Consider the following 13,119-nt stretch of genomic DNA (forward strand, 5'->3'; position numbering starts at 1 on the left):
TATAGTACGCAATATATTCACGTGCAGTCTCCCACCATTTTGCTGCAAGAGCAAACAAATGTAATCTGTTAAACTGACTTGGTGGTGTGATGCCAGCCTTCAGAAATAGCGGGGGTTATAAACCCAGCTTATGCCTTCTCAAAAGTCAAGCTTGAAACAGGTGGTGCTGTTTTACCCAGGGACCCATGTGCCATTCTCCACCTGCTATGCCTCATGTAGAGGTTACAGAGCCTGCTGCTCTGTACATGCTCTGGATCTTTGCTGGTGTGGTTGGTAGGTTCTATATTTTCATCCACATGTCCTGTGTTCAATGTTGAAAGGTACTGTGAAAAGGTGACAAACTTGACGATGGTTATACTATCTTTCTAACCACTAATTGGCACTATATCAGATGAATATTTATTTATGGAAATGCTAGATCTGTACAAAAATCTGTTGTCATTATCCATATGTGTGGATACATAATATTTTCATATAAATATATATACTTAAACATATATTAATATATCTATAATAAATACTCAGTTTTCAATGAATAGCCTGCTCTCTGCTACCTGTGTTGTCACTAACTCCTTTGAGCCAGTCTGCATGAAGAGAACAGCCTACTTTAAGTTACTTCAGTAACTGAAGTGGCAAGAACTCTTTCAATGTGAACTTGCAGATCTCATGTTCAAGTGCATCTCTTAACTCATGTGACCTTAATGTGTGTGCTTGTCATGAGCACATACTGCATTTAAAGTTAGAGAACCCTGCTAGTGACTGCTAAAAATCGCCTTCTAAATTAATTTACATGTTTTGTAGACTACTTTTTGTAATGGTGTATTTTTGAGAGTACTTGGGGGGAATGGGAAGCCAGCTCATTCATAAACGAAATGTATGTGAATAGGAGGAGAAAGAGAATGTCAAGGAGAGCAGAAACTTTTCTTGTCAGTGAATGAAATACCTGTGTGTATGTGCTGCAGATGCAGCAGAACTATTTAATACATATACCCTCATCAACACCCCAAAAAAATTACCCCAACCCCAGGGTTGTTTTTGGAAGAGTACTGGTATCCACCTTCAGGTGACCCAGTGGGTCAGAGCCCAGCTAATGAACCATTCAGCTTTTTACCTCTAGGCATGTTTAATACTGCTTTTTACATGGGATTGAAAATGTCACCTCATGACTGGAAAATTCTGTCCTGAGTTATACTGGAGGCTTAGATCTAGTTTTTGTCAAACTCATAATTACACTTTATTCAAGATTGAAAATGTTGTGAGACAGGGATTCAGCCTGTATTGTATTGTATTCAGCACATAGTACAGCAAGGCCTGATCTTGGCTGGGGCCTCCCCTCTAGTACTGGGAATCAAAAGTTCTGTAGTTACTATATGAGCACCAGTAGCAGTATCATTTCTTACACAGTGACAGGGATGGTGACCTTTAAAATTACAGATCAGAGTTAAAAGAATAGTAGCTTATTGGGGGTTACTTGTTTTCCATAACTGAACATGTAATGTTAAGAAATGTTCTACCCATAATTTTTTCCAATTTTCTCGTTACTTCGTGTAATATTATTGTGTTCTTTGACCTACCTTATTCCTTGAGTTAAACTGTATAGATTTAATTTTTAAGTTATCGCTTCACATGTATTATAGTTAATTACTGGTTTCTGAAGTTCTGTTCAACATTACATATTTTCTGGGTTTGAGACTCTATAGAAACAAAGCAGAGTTATTTATGCCAGTGATACTGTATGAGTTTGATCACTGGGTAACTAAAGATGTTTCAGTGTATGTACCTTGAAGAGCAAGCAGTTGTTTCTGCTAAAAGTCAAAGACAAATATCCTCTAATCGAGGTAAGGCAGACAAAGCTCTATAGGCTGTTCTGCTAAAGACCATTGCAGAGTCACATAGAAACTTCATGTAATATACCAAGTGTAGCTAAACAAGTTATTTGAGATTGTTTTGTCTGTTAAGGTAATAGCCTCTTAGTCTATAAAATGAGATTTGGCAATACTTGAAAAATACTTGAAAAATAATCCTGCTTTAAGTTTCAGTCTTCAACCAGTTCCATGGACATTCATGTCTTTCTGAAAATCTGAAATGTTTTAAACACATTAATAGATAATGTTGGATACTTCACATACTTTATAAGTGCTCAATTATTCATAGAATCATAGAATCAACTGAGTTGGAAAAGACCTCTGAGATCAAGTCCAACCCATGGTTACTAGACCATGGCACTAAGGGCCACATTCTGTTTACTTCATTAGGAAACTGTATTTAAAGGCCTGATTTTCTCTTTTGATCTCATGATCCTTGTCAGTAGCAGGGAAACCCAGGTTAATTTTCATGTAGATGTGTAAAACTCCAGTTTCCTGAAGGAACTGAAACCTGTCTGTACCAGCTTACCACGTCAGTTAAATTTATTTTGACAGAATATTAGATGGATCAGTATCAGGCTATATAAATTTTATTTCTGTCACAGTGGTAATTCCTGCACTATTTGTCCTTGACATTTAGAAGGATTCTTACAGTACAGATATCCTTCTGTTCAAGCAGAAATTACTTGTCTTAGAATGCGAAGCTTAATTGAACTGTGCTGCCGTAGTCCCCAGTAAATGCGGGGATCATGTGGCAGAGCAGAGCAGACAGTTGTTTGCTCCAATTCTGTTACATTTCCGATAGGGATGTGAGCACAGCTGGTGGAAAATGGTGTTCCTGTGTGTCACAGCGAATCCTTTGTCTTGCAGGGCTGTAATCCTCAGAGGACGGGCTCCACTTTCATCTTGCAGCCTTTCAAAGACGCTCAGGCTCCGCTGTTAATTTTTGAGGCTCAGGCTTGTGAAATGCAAAGTGCTTTTGGATGGCTTTGTGAGAGTGTAGGAGAGATGCTTTCACAGGCCAGAAAGCTTTGAATGATAAAGTGCACTTCATTTCAGTATGTAATTTCCTAAACTCTTGTATCTGCAGAGAGCACCTCAAAGCAAGCACGATGCAGGTTCCCATGATACGGAGAGACAGAATGAAGGTCAAGGAGCAGCAGAAATCAACGCAGCAGCTAGCAATACTGGTCAGGTAAATAGAGTATTTTGTGTGGTTTTAATGTAATTAAATATTTGAGGTGTATGTTGCTTAATGTGTTGGAATTACCTTACTGTGTTTGCATGCCTACTCCTTTAAAAAATATGTATATTTTCCTTTTTTCCATCTCTGTGTGGGAAATTTCTTGTATTTACTGGAAGGAAATTTTTTAATAAGGTAAAGTATAAATATTCAATAATGCGGGGAGTGTTTTTCCTTTGTTTAAATGATTAATGAGCCTAATGCTTTGAAGGAGATAACAGGAATGGCTATGGAGAATGTATTTTATTGTAGGTGAATTTTAATATTGAAAGTGTGATTTAATTATGGAAAATTGTTTAAATTTTCACTTTAGAAATTACCACTGAAATATCAGTGATTTTTAAAAAGAGAAGAACCAAATGGCAGGTTTATCATTAATGTTTCTTTAATATTGTTTTATCTAAAGCTTTGAAACCATAGTATCAATGAGATAATCTCCTGGAAATAGGCTGCAGGTTATTTAAATGCTTCTAAATAATCTTTCATTGCTTTTCTTTTATTAGAGAAATACATTAGTGGAATATTTTGAGGTGTACATTAAATTCTTGTCTTTTAAAAACAATATTTATCAATATTTATGACTTCTTTCTTTGGCTAAAAATACTTTTATTTATTTACCATGGTCATTCCCCTCATGATTTTCAACTGTAGCTGAGACATTCCCACTAGTAATTTGGGTTCTTAAAACTTCACAATATAGACTTAATAGCTGAATTCATATGTAAAATATTTTTGCTAATCTAAGGAAGTGGAATTATGTAAATATTTCTGAAAGTATCTTGTAAAGAAAATTTATCAGAACTGTTGTTTGGCTAGAATATTTCACTTCATTGAACAGTAAGCACAGCCTGTGATTTTGCTTTTGAAATACATTTGATCACCATTTGGAATTAAATTCTATCATCCATATGTGATTGAGGCTCTGACTCTTAATTCTTATGACAGCTTTATTGTTTGGGAAGAAAAGAGTTCAGTGCTGCTTTGGGGCTGAAAGCACAATGTATTTAAATAATTGATGCACTGTTGGTGCACCATCCATATTCAGAGGATGAATTAGGAGTATTTCTGGACAATGTATTTTACAGAGAAGGAAGGAAGAAGGAATTGTCGTATCTTGGCAGACTTATGCAAGTGGAAGATTCATTCATACTTCACTTGAGGCCTTACGTTGAGGATTTGTAAAATTTTGACTTTTGCCTTATAAAAATGTGTAAAACATGCATGTTCCTTCCTCCTGGAGGTGGATAGAGCCAGGACACTCTATCTGTGTTAAAACAGCCATCTGGGGATTACTTGCTTTCAGTGCAAGTCCAGACAGAGAAAGGTTTAATGGATTGGGTGTAACATTTATTTCTGATAAACAGCTCAGTATACTTTGAGCAATCAGTATTCAATGGAGTGAAAAAAAAAGTTTCAACCAAATCGTTTTGTTCTAACTGGCAGTCACTGTTAATTGAAACACTGCCAATTGAATCCAGGATTTTTCAGAATTCAGGTGTATCCTTTTCTGCACCATCTTTCAGCTGTCTTCTCTTTTCCGTTATACTCATTACCCTCATGCCTAAGTAAAATTATTTTCAAAACTTTGTTTTGCAAGATTCATAAAGGAATTGATTCCAGTTGTCCATCTTGTTAAGAAAATATGTCACAAACCAGGTAAAACTGCCAAATTGACAGGGTAGATGAGTTAAAGACCGAAAAGTATAAAAGGAGAAAACAAGATGAAGTAGAGAGGAGAAGATTTTGAAAGAGAAGGGTCTACACAGGAAAGGTCCACGCAACATTTCCTTGTTATTTCCCATTTTCTTACATGAGTGGCCACACCTTCCATTAGTTCTTTCACATTAGTTTTTAGGCGCCAATACGAAATGCAGTTACACTTCACTGGGCATCCCGGCATCCTCCTCTGAGTAGCAAGGATGCATGATGGCTCTGAAAGAATTAGTTATCTGAATTGAAGTTGATACAGTTTGAGGGAAACTATAGAATAATTAGGCTATTTCTGTCTACACCATGGTGCATTTTAGGAGGTAGTGCTCCAAACCTATGTCATTTTTACGATCTTGGATCATGCTAAGCTTAATAATGGAGAATTCTGGCATGTACATTTATTTTGAACCTGTAATCCTCTGAATGTAGTTTGAGGTCAAGTGATACAAAGGGCTTGCTCTGTGTAAAAATCTGGGAATTCATTCCCATATTCTTAGCACTGCACGTTATTTAAGTGAATAATTGAGAAAATCCAATGTGATTTTCATTCTAAGCTTTCAGATTTTTTCGTACAGTCAACAGAGAAAATAAAGGCTTGTTTACATAGGAAATATATATTGGAATAAATTGTGTGAATTTAAATCATTCCAGTTATACTTATGTAGCATAATACTACTGGAACCTGCATCAAATCTTCTGCATTCAAATGGGAGAGTTAAATGAGTATAATAATATGTGTTTTCATACTCCGCTATAACTAGATTCTTTTCTGTCTATACAAACACTGCATTAAGTTATTCCTACCTTTTATTTATAGTCTCTTTCAACTTCACATTTAAGATGTTGAACGGTATGAACAGCTAATACTCAGAAGGGAATATTCTTCTTTATGGTGTGCATAGAAATCACAGAAATTATTTCAAAGTGTCTTCCATGAAGTTTTCTTCTGTGTTTTTGTGGGGTTTTTTTGAAAAAAAGTAATATTCATAGGTCCATATAGTTTGAAAATGTTGTTTTGCAAATAAGGGCAATAATTTCATGAACAGATCTTAACTTTTTTAGAGGATCAAAGAAAGACTGGTGACTACCTGAGTAAAACACTGTTCTGATGCTAAATACTAAAAGTGTTCCCTAAACAAATATGTTTCTGAATTCCCCAAAGCAAATGAGAAGGGAGTGACATAGCAAGGGAAACTTCAGAGACAGGAAGCAGAGAAAGAGAAGGAAATAAAACAACAGCAAATAAAAGAAAAATAAAGATAATCAGTGGGAAAAGATGGTGGGAAAAGGAAAAATGCAAATACACAAAACATATTAAAAGGGGACGAAGATGCTGATACATGAGTCTTGCTAATACAGGTAGGAGCAAACTGTTTACAATAATTTCTAGGACAGTGTCATCAAGTAGTGTCAGCATTATTTTATAGTTTTTCATTAAAAAATTACTCAACCACTCACAATTTGCTTTTGATATTGACAAATTCAAACAGGGTCACTCCTTGTCCAGATGATTCTCTTGGTACTAGACAGTTCTTGCATATCCGGTTTTGTTCTGAAAAAGTAAAGACCTATTCCACTACATAATAAGACATAAAAATTGAGGCTGGTTTTTTTCACTCTCTAAAAATTATTATTCAGGTTTGTTGCAAAGTCCACTCCTCACACATGGTGAAAATAGTAATTATAAATCAGTTCCATTAAAAGTACAATTCTATTGAGGCTAACTCTCAGGAAAAGTGGTTAATAAAAACAGATTTAACAGTGACTTCTTAAGTTATGTTGGGACAGAGAGGACCCAACTCAACAGAAGTTGACGTTTCATTACTGTCAGTACAATTCATCCAGTGCTGAAACTGAATTAGGCGGTTGTTTTTTCACTCAGACTTCATTTTATACTGAGTTGTTGTTTGAATTTGTAGGGTTCTGCTGCTCGAATGGACCACGAGACAGCCAGTGTTATGAGCTCTAGTAGTAACTATTCTGTTCCTCGCAGACTGACAAGTCATCTGGGTACCAAGGTAACCGAAGATTACAAACCACAGGTCGTTAATGCTACATTTTTACTAATACAATAACCTCATTGTTTCTGCTAGTAGTACTAATATTAACCTGAACGAGCTATACATACATAGTAATTTTATTAAGTTAAAATTGTAGGATACTTTTCAAATATATGCACAGAATTTTATTTTTTTTTTAACTTGCTGATGATCAGTTAAGAGCTGTTACAGTAAGGAACAAATGATTCCTAGAAGTTACTGGAATATCTAAAAAGCTTGTGATGTTGATTTATAATCAGTGATGAAAATTAACCTTTTTCAGAGCACTTCTTCAAATACTTTTGCAGAATAAAAATCCACAAAAAAAATGCAGTTGCTGAGAAATAAAATGGACAAAAAAGAATTACGTAAGCTCTTCACAGTGTCTGTCCACAAAAGACTGCAGTCAGAAGTATATGAGGGGAAGAAAAAGACAAATTCATGAACGACTAGATCTCATACTGCCTCTGGAATCAGCAGCAGTGTGGATACTATGGATGGTGTGCTGAGCCCAGTCTTCTAGGAAGCCAGACCTATTAGCTTGACATAGTATTAATTACTTTGGACCTTAAAAAAAGCATTATAATGTTGTGATTTTAGTCCTGCATGTCCCAAATGGAGGTGATATCAACTCATCTGTCTGTCTGCGAGTATTTTCACTGCAGACTCTAGGACTCCCCAAAGCTACAAACAGTGGGAAAGCATTGAAGGCAGGGAGGGGGATTCAGTGTGGAAGGATACAGGCAAAGAAATGGGTTGAACAGAGTGTGCTGTGGGGTAGGGAATGTTTAATATTAATGTCTGAGGGAAAGTGGTTGAGATTCTAAATAGAAGAATGTTTTTACAGATGCAGAAAGATGAGTCTGTAGGCAGTGTGTGTATACAGAGATGGACAAACAGATTTTAGTTTTTCCTATAATGTGTTTGTTGCAACCTGGAAGCCTGATGTTCGTGGCTTCTTCAGCTTTATTCTTGGGCAAAAACTTTACCTTCCAAATGCAATTAACACTGCATTGCAGCTGTCGGTTGAAATATCTGCCAAGATAGTTGCATTAAGCAGATTAAATTCACTCTCCTTTAAGAATCAAAGCAGTTTGTTTTAATGCTATATTTGATTTTTCCCAGACCAGGAAGATAGGGTCTTCAAATTGGGATGCTACACTGTCACAAAATTGGCTCCTATTTCAGTGTGTTTTGCATGTGATCATACAGTTCCACAGATTCTGAGATTTCTGTTGCCTCAGCAATCCTATAGTGTTTAGAGAAATACATATGCTTAGTCTACCTGCTGCTATTCATTTTTTTATAACTCATGTACTCATCTTCAGGCACATTTGAATTGTCACTGAAGATACCAAATAAAATCATTCACAGGTAGGGTAACTAGTGCAAATGTCTTGTTATTAGTAGAAAACTTAGGCTAATGGTCCAAAGTCTCACTTCTTCCTTAATTAGTATATTCTAAAGAAACATACACGCTGCAACTTCACAATTCCCTTTGACAGTTTCTTTATGTTGTGCTTTGACTTTGAATGTTCCTGTTTATCTTGACTTTAGGAGTTTGGAGTTTCTAGGTAGTATCTAAGATCATTTTCTACATCCTGTTATTCTACTAAAAGTTGACTAGAAGAATCAAATGCATTTCTTGTTTGAAAGCTATTACTGAAGAGTGGGAATACAAACTAAATAGTGCCTTGACCACAATATTACGTGACAGCCAAGGGAATCACTCAAAAATTGCTATTTTTAATGAGAAATTTGGTTACTCCAAGTTAAATGGGTAATGCTGGGTTTTCATGGCTTAATTTATTTGGACAAATGCTCAGTATTTTATATACATTAAATTAGCATTTCTTTGCTTTATTGGTTTTTAATCCCTGTAGATTCGAAAAAGTATTAATTTAACTCTTTAGTGTTGCATTTGTTGTAAATAATCTGGTCCATATACAAGTCAGTCTCCTAACAAAAAATATCAGTTAGTTTGAAGTATTTTAAAGGAAAACTTTAAATACAGTGGATGTCAGATTTTTTTAACATAATGTAAACTAAAAATTTCTGTAATAATTCATATCCTTTGTCTAGAATAATTGTATTTAATACCACATAGCATAGTTTTTCACCAAAGAACATCTTTATAATAATGCGTGATTCATACAGAACATAGTTTTCTAAAGACAAATTTAATTCTAAAGAAATTTTGGTTTTCCCAAACTGAAACACTTTCATTAGTATGTTTGTTTAATCTTTTTGTACAATGGAAATCTAGAAGTTTTTGGTATTGGTTTTGTAGATTAATACAGTTACACACAACTACCACTCACTTCCGGCCACTTAACCACTAAGTGAAATTTATTAAGCTTATGAATGCTGAAGTAGTAATAGAGTTTAATTCTTTTTAAATAGCACAATTTTTTCCACCTTTAAATATGATTTTTTTTGCTCATATATACCATTCACACTTCATTTTAATTTAATGTGTGTTTTTAAAACGTAACTGTATTTTTTAAATCATTTGACCTGCAGGTGGAAATGGTGTATTCATTGTTATCAATGCTTGGTACTCATGATAAAGATGACATGTCAAGAACATTGCTAGCAATGTCTAGCTCCCAGGACAGCTGCATAGCCATGCGTCAGTCTGGATGTCTTCCTCTCCTCATCCAGCTTTTACATGGCAACGATAAAGACTCTGTCTTGTTAGGAAACTCTCGTGGTAGTAAAGAGGCCCGTGCCAGAGCCAGCGCTGCACTGCATAACATCATTCACTCCCAGCCTGATGATAAGCGAGGCAGACGGGAAATCCGTGTGCTCCATCTTTTGGAGCAGATCCGTGCTTACTGTGAAACGTGTTGGGAATGGCAGGAGGCGCATGAACAAGGCATGGACCAGGACAAAAACCCAAGTAGGTTCTGCAAGACGTATAAAAACGTTTCAAGGATATATTGAAAAGAGTGACTTTACAGAAAGTACAACTTTAATCTGACTTCTTGTTGAATATATGCAAGTTTTATTATACATATTTGTGTGTGAATGTGTTTTTTTTTTAAAGTGGAATTAGTGTTAGGAAATAGTATGTATTACAGATATAATACCCTATTTATACATTTTTTATTTAAATCACAGACCTTGGTGTGCTTTCAAGGTAGTAATTCTAGTAGTTTATATTTGTAATCTGTAAATTAATACTGAATATGTACTCATTTAGTTTTACATTTTGATGGATAAACAATCCCAAATTGCTTTTGATGCAGATGTATTCAGGAGATAACACATTCCATTTGGGAGAGGGGCAGAGAGCACAAATTAAATAATCTCAATCTATTCAATATAATATTAGCCATTATTTATAATGTTGTGTGTAAGAAATAGTTGGATTAAAAAAATATGAAAAACATGACATTGTAAATTAATAGGATTTTTCTCAGGGAACAGTTGGGATAAAAAAAAAAAGATTTAGCCTTCTGGATTGCTTAGCTGTTTCTCTGAATTGAGGACATTCCCTAGGTGTCCATGGCAGATGTACTACTGAAGTCAGGGGCTGCTTCCTGTGTGCTGGAGTTCACCACAAGAACAGTTTAGCAGGAGTGGGGCTCAGAACAAGATGTATCAATACCATTTCTGCATTATCAATTGGTGTTCAATTAACCATTCATAATGTCATATAACACCCAGAAAACCAGCTTCAGATTATGTGGCATATTATTTAATGCCACCAGAATATTTAACCATATTGATTTGCTTCATGAAGATTAGTTTTTAAGAGTAACAAGGTAATATTTTTGTACTGCAAGTCATATTTCTTACTCCACACATGGATCAGGATTCTCCCTGATTTGTGTTTCAGCATCAAATACAGTATGCACTTTTCTTAGTAACATTCTTAACTAAATGTCTGTTCATGGATTACTGGGAAGATACAAACCCTGAATAAAACTGCAGTTGATTTGCTTTTAAGATTAGATTCGCTTTAGAAAACTTACTATTATATAAAATCACCTAGGAAATACTAACTGTTACCTGTTTCTGAATCAGTGCCTGCTCCAGTGGATCATCAGATTTGTCCTGCAGTGTGTGTTCTGATGAAGCTCTCATTTGACGAAGAACACAGGCATGCAATGAATGAACTTGGTAAGATCAGATGTATTTCTCTGACTTCCTTTGAGAAGCTTCCCGGAAACTCTTAACATTCCTTGTGTTCCTCACTGGATATATGGCTTTATTTTTTTTTTCTAGTAGTTTAAAGACATAATCAGGTCATTTGTGTCAGATGTAAGTGACGAATGCAGTTTAAATTAACCACACCATTTCGTAGTGGATAAATTATTATGCCAGTTACTGGGTTCTCTGGCATGAACTGTGAATTTTTGAAGACTAGTATTATTATGGAAGTACTTGCAATTTTAGAAGTATTGGACTCATAATGGAGACTACTTCCCAGGATGGGAGGTTTTTTGTTGGTGTTTTGGTGAGGTTTTTTTGTCCTGCATTGGTTCCTGCTTGACAGCCTGAATTTTTTAGTTCGTTCTGAGTAAGTTTTGTGCATGCAATTTTCCTTAATTTGCCACTTATCATTATCAAGGAAAATACTGTATGAACTCCTCTCAGAAAATAATATGCAGTGATAATAATTAAATGGATAATCTTTCAGATTTAGTAAATAGACTTATATGTATCTGGTGCAAGTCTGTCAGGATTTTGGCTGGGTGGAATTAAAAGATGAGTGTGCTTCTTGCTTCTCATAATTCCTCCTGCTTCCATTTTGCCCTGAAATCCCAATGTCGTGCTGCCTTATCTTTTAGCTGCTGCTAAGTACAGGATTCAAGATCCAGAGGCAGCATTTAACAATTTAATACCTTTTTGAGCAGTGTGGGTTTCAGATATTTGAGATTTGTTCTGTACCTAAAAATGCAGTTTGTTCCTTGGTGTGTATGAACTGTACTTAAGATACTAGAGTAGAGATATTATTCCTTTTCTTAATTGTTTTTTTTCCAAAGGAGGTTTGCAGGCCATTGCTGAACTGTTGCAAGTGGATTGTGAAATGTATGGACTCACAAATGATCACTATAGTGTTACCTTGAGGAGGTATGCTGGAATGGCTCTGACAAACTTGACTTTTGGAGATGTGGCAAACAAGGTAAGGGCAGAATTGTAAACATGCAATAATTTCAGTTCACGGTTATGTTTGAATTACAGTTCTCAACACAGGTGATAAATCTCCAGGACAGGATACTGAGTTTGAGCTCAAGGCAGAAGTTAAAAATACTTCTGTCATTCCATCTTGCTCCTGACAGCACCACAAACTGAATGTTGTATCACTCAAGTATAGTATTGGCTCTCATATAAAATTAAATAACTTTTAATTTGTCACTGAGAATAAGGATTTTATCTATTGGCTTGACTTTTCTATGAGCACTAGTTTAATATGACACATAATGATTTCAGTGACTGCTTTTTTCTGAGGATATTGAACTAAAACTGCTAATTGAGTCAGATTTTCTAAAGTTGTCAGTTATTTAACAATACTATAACTTCTAGTGAAATTTTTCAAACCTCTTCAGGCTGGAGCTTGTTTTTAAATATTTGGAGCATATCTGGCTCATGCTGGGCACTACTTCAATCATTATAAGGGAAAATTGATTCTCCGGTTTCTGACAAGGACCTGTCTTTCAAAAGATAGAAAGATTCAATAAATCCTTGCCCCAAGTTTTGCTAAGCTATGGATCTTAAAATAACTTCATACTGAGAAGACTTATCTTTCTGCTCTAGAATGAAGATATTTCAGGAGTGAATGGAAGTAACAGGCTTCAGAGAACTCGGGTTTCGTTTCAAGTTTTAGACAAAAGTAAAGCATAAATCCTTGCTGCAAATTGCCTCACAAATATTGGCTCTTTACATCATCCATTCACTAACTGCTACAGGCTACTGGGTTTATAGCATAAACTGAACTACTCAGTTGTAAATGCACACACACATTGTCCATCTGAGAAGTAGTACACTTCGGGTGCATACTGCTTGGAATAATTTTGTGAACTATCAGAAATTATTTCAAAGCCTTGCAGCTTCTTAGTTGTTACATTATGCTTAAAAAGTTAGAAATGTTGTTATGGCAGTTTTAAATACTCATTTTTCAAACTATATTTATTTCAAAAGAAAAAATGTGATTGTGAGACTTGCTAGGCAGTAGGTATCTTATCTAGTGCATAGTAAAGAAGGCTTCTAAGGTAGCAAAGTTGCAGATCATGTCCTAGACCTATGGTAAAAA

At 35.4% G+C, this 13,119-nt stretch overlaps 1 protein-coding gene across 4 annotated transcripts in view; it reads left to right on the forward strand.

The window, feature by feature from the left end:
• APC (APC regulator of WNT signaling pathway) overlaps positions 1-13,119 on the forward strand; it is a 99,306-nt gene that overhangs the window by 70,512 nt on the left and 15,675 nt on the right. For 3 of the 4 annotated variants that reach the window (XM_039380776.1, XM_027712572.2, XM_027712569.2), the window contains 5 exons: positions 2,956-3,060; positions 6,738-6,860; positions 9,381-9,759; positions 10,890-10,985; positions 11,852-11,991. In XM_039380776.1, the coding sequence (XP_039236710.1) occupies positions 2,956-3,060; positions 6,738-6,860; positions 9,381-9,759; positions 10,890-10,985; positions 11,852-11,991 (843 nt within the window). The remainder of the gene's footprint in view (positions 1-2,955; positions 3,061-6,737; positions 6,861-9,380; positions 9,760-10,889; positions 10,986-11,851; positions 11,992-13,119) is intronic. The other variant, XM_039380781.1, reaches the window with a different exon arrangement.

Source organism: Pipra filicauda, unplaced genomic scaffold (assembly GCF_003945595.2).
Source record: "Pipra filicauda isolate LSUMZ 115617 unplaced genomic scaffold, ASM394559v2 scaffold108_size2327098_pilon, whole genome shotgun sequence".
Classification (NCBI taxonomy): domain Eukaryota; kingdom Metazoa; phylum Chordata; class Aves; order Passeriformes; family Pipridae; genus Pipra; species Pipra filicauda.